Here is a 3,081-nt window from a genome sequence, read left to right as displayed (position 1 = left end):
GGAATTCTCCTTTAAGCTCCACTCGTATGTTCTGCTAGTTATTTAATATTATTTGTTATTTTAATATTATTAGTGAAGTTTCCGGTCTAACTTTTTTCCGTTTTCCTAATTGTTTTTTATCCATTTTTATTTTACTACCACACGCTACTTGTCTTGCCTCAATACCACTTCAATGTATTTTCCATTTTTTTCTCATGTACATCATTTTTTTGTCACTGACATGAGCTATATAAATAAATTCACCTTGTCAAGTTCAGCTGGAATATTTCTTTGGTATATTTTTCTGTTTACACACATTTGTTCAGTTTATTAGTGAATGAAGTCCGTCATGTATATTTACGATGACAGCTGACCTACAATACTGTGCATGTGTGCAGAGGGCGAACAAGGAAGCAGCCAATTGCAGCAAAGACATTAGCACCTACCAGCAAAGTGTGGAAACAATAAAAAAAAGATTAATTGTGGGAAAAAAAAAAAATATTCCAAGAGGGAAACGCTCTGAATACAGGAGGAACATCAGTTTTCACTGAAGCAGGAGATGAAGCTGCCAAATGCATTACTCTACATGCAAACAACATGATAGATAGAAAGATAGATAGATAGATAGATAGATAGATAGATAGATACGTTTATATACATTTGCAGGAATGTTTGGGGTCTATTTAGTAGTTGCCATGTGGCTAAAGGAGTTAATAGAGTGGCTAGTAAAGACGCTGAGGCATGTTTATGTCAGCTCATCGCGCTCAGTGCTGAAATTCTATTTAGGCCCAAAAAAGGACAATCAGAACCCTATCAAGATGGACGCTTGGTATAAACTTATTTTATCATGATCAAATGGTTTTGTGTAGGCGTAAAACCTGAGTACGCACCTTTAAACGTCTGCCTCCCTTGCAAGTTTAGTGTCACTTTACACTTCTTCAAAGTGTGCTACCTCCAGTTGATCACTTTCCACCAGGTTTAAGAGTTGTGAATACTTTTCTACTAAGTACTTTAGTTCTGTCAGTTCTCTTACTGCTGTCTCCTGTGATCATTATCATCATTATACAGGTCAAATGAGAGATAATAATCCTCAGTGAATCACGCTGAAAAAGGCGCCACTTACGGTCCACATAGGAGGTGAACAGCATGCGAAAGCGGCTCAGTCTGCTTTTCTCATCGGCCCACATCCGTATGACTCCCACGCCGTTGTCCAGCATCAGGTCGTTGGCTACAGTGCTGCAGAACTTGGCCTTAAGGTTCTCGATGGCGCTGCTCCCGTCGTACACGGCCACAAAGTTCTTCTTGCACTCGTTGGAGTGTTCCATCTGGTAATCCATGAAGCGCAGGTAAATCTGTACAAACATAGGAGGTTGCAGTTAAGTCTGTGGGCAACAGAAAACATGCAGTTCTTCACTTTGCTTTTTATTTTTCATTTATGTCAATTTAACATGTTTAAAATACTTTACTGCTGCTGTGTTGATCTTTCTACACGACTCAGTGACTAAAATTATCTGATGCTATATAGCACTGCTTTGAATGCGATTAAGAGGATCCTCAATGTTTTTTGCTAGAAGTTATATAAGCTGCTATAAGTGAACTTCTTTTCCTTCTGACATGCCTCACGTTTCTGAATGTTTATTTGCATTCTGAACCAAATATACTGATATAATGGATCCATCATGACAATGAGGATCCTTGATTCTTGTTGTCTTGATTTAACGAAGTAAATATTTTTACAGAAAAGGCGCCAGAACAGAACTGCCCTTTAATAACAGAAATTACTGCAGGTGGTGATGACTTTGACTGTTTTGGGTTTTTTTAATTGTTTAGTTTTGAAGGTAAAGGTAACTATTTTAATGTTTAAATTTTCCAGAGTTTAAATTTATGTTGTGGGTACGAATAAAACGGTTTGATTTTCATTAATTTTGCTCATGGATAATCAGGATAATCCAAATCTGTTGGTTGTCTTAACTGTAAAGACAATTTCTTTTTGTTTTAATATGGTGTGCAGGTCAAACAAAAATTAATTATGTTTTCCAATGCTGTATACATTTGTATAATAAATAAATTTAAACAATAATTTGCGTCATAGCCATAGAGATCAGTACGGTGGCCCTGAAGTGCAAACTGCAACTACAAATCTAAAAGCGAAACTACATTAAGGAAAACAAAACTACATAAAGTATAAATGGATAAACTAAATGCAGTTTTGTTTTTCTTAATGTAGCTGCGCTTTGCTTTATGTAGTTGCGATTTCCTTAATGTAGTTGCGCTTTTAAATTTGTAGTTGCAGTTTGCACTTCAGGGCCACCGTAGATCAGTGGTCACAACATGTAACCAGCGCGGCGCGGTACCAGGCAAACAAAGCGGTGGGTGTGTCTCGGGCAATGGACCCCAAAGGGAAAAAAAAGGAAGATGGCTGATGAGAAAAGAGGATTCAAAGAAGAAAGGAGCGAATCATTTGCTTTCACTATAAATGAGGAAGGATTGCCTGCATTTTTGCTTTGTAATGAGAGGTTGTCAAACAATAAAAAGAAAATTTTGGAAAGGCATTTCCAGGGAAGGCTAAATATGCAGCCAACCACCATGTTGGGGGTGAGAGAAAAAGTCTGATTGCAGAAGTTCTGGATAAATTAGAGGAGCGCAAAGATAGATTTAAGAAGTGGATTGCATCACCAAACTCCACTACTGCTGCTAGTTTGGTTGCAAGGATTTCAAACTGTACACAGATCCAACAGGTAGTGCTCTGATGCAGGGATGGGAACTTTCTTCCATTTTTTCCCCCCAAATCCTAAAAATATAAATCACACCAAGGAACGATGGTGATGGAGGATGTGGGATTTCACGGTTAGAGAGCTCTGCTCTGATGGATGTCAGTTCCTGCTTGGTTCCTTATGACTCAATAAACTCCTCCCATTAGAAACACGTCCACCATAGAAAGATTCCTTTATCATGTTTCTATAATTTCATCAATGCAACAAAACCTAAACCGCGCGGTAAAGGGCGGTGAGGCAGTGCACAGTGAGAGCGTTCACTGCTCCTCCACCTCATGCTGCTATGTGACATTTCCTCCAGGATAAACATTTAATCATGAATGCTTAT

At 38.3% G+C, this 3,081-nt stretch overlaps 1 protein-coding gene across 1 annotated transcript in view; it reads right to left on the bottom strand.

Annotated features, from left to right (window-relative positions):
• The window catches only part of neto2 (neuropilin and tolloid like 2), a 51,453-nt gene that overhangs the window by 16,126 nt on the left and 32,246 nt on the right, over window positions 1–3,081 (bottom strand). The window contains exon 7 of the mRNA XM_015375172.1: window positions 1,103–1,331. Within this exon, the coding sequence (XP_015230658.1) occupies window positions 1,103–1,331 (229 nt within the window). The remainder of the gene's footprint in view (window positions 1–1,102; window positions 1,332–3,081) is intronic.

Source organism: Cyprinodon variegatus, unplaced genomic scaffold (assembly GCF_000732505.1).
Source record: "Cyprinodon variegatus isolate N-32 unplaced genomic scaffold, C_variegatus-1.0 Scaffold114, whole genome shotgun sequence".
NCBI lineage: Eukaryota > Metazoa > Chordata > Actinopteri > Cyprinodontiformes > Cyprinodontidae > Cyprinodon > Cyprinodon variegatus.
This window is presented reverse-complemented; position numbering and strand designations above follow the sequence as displayed.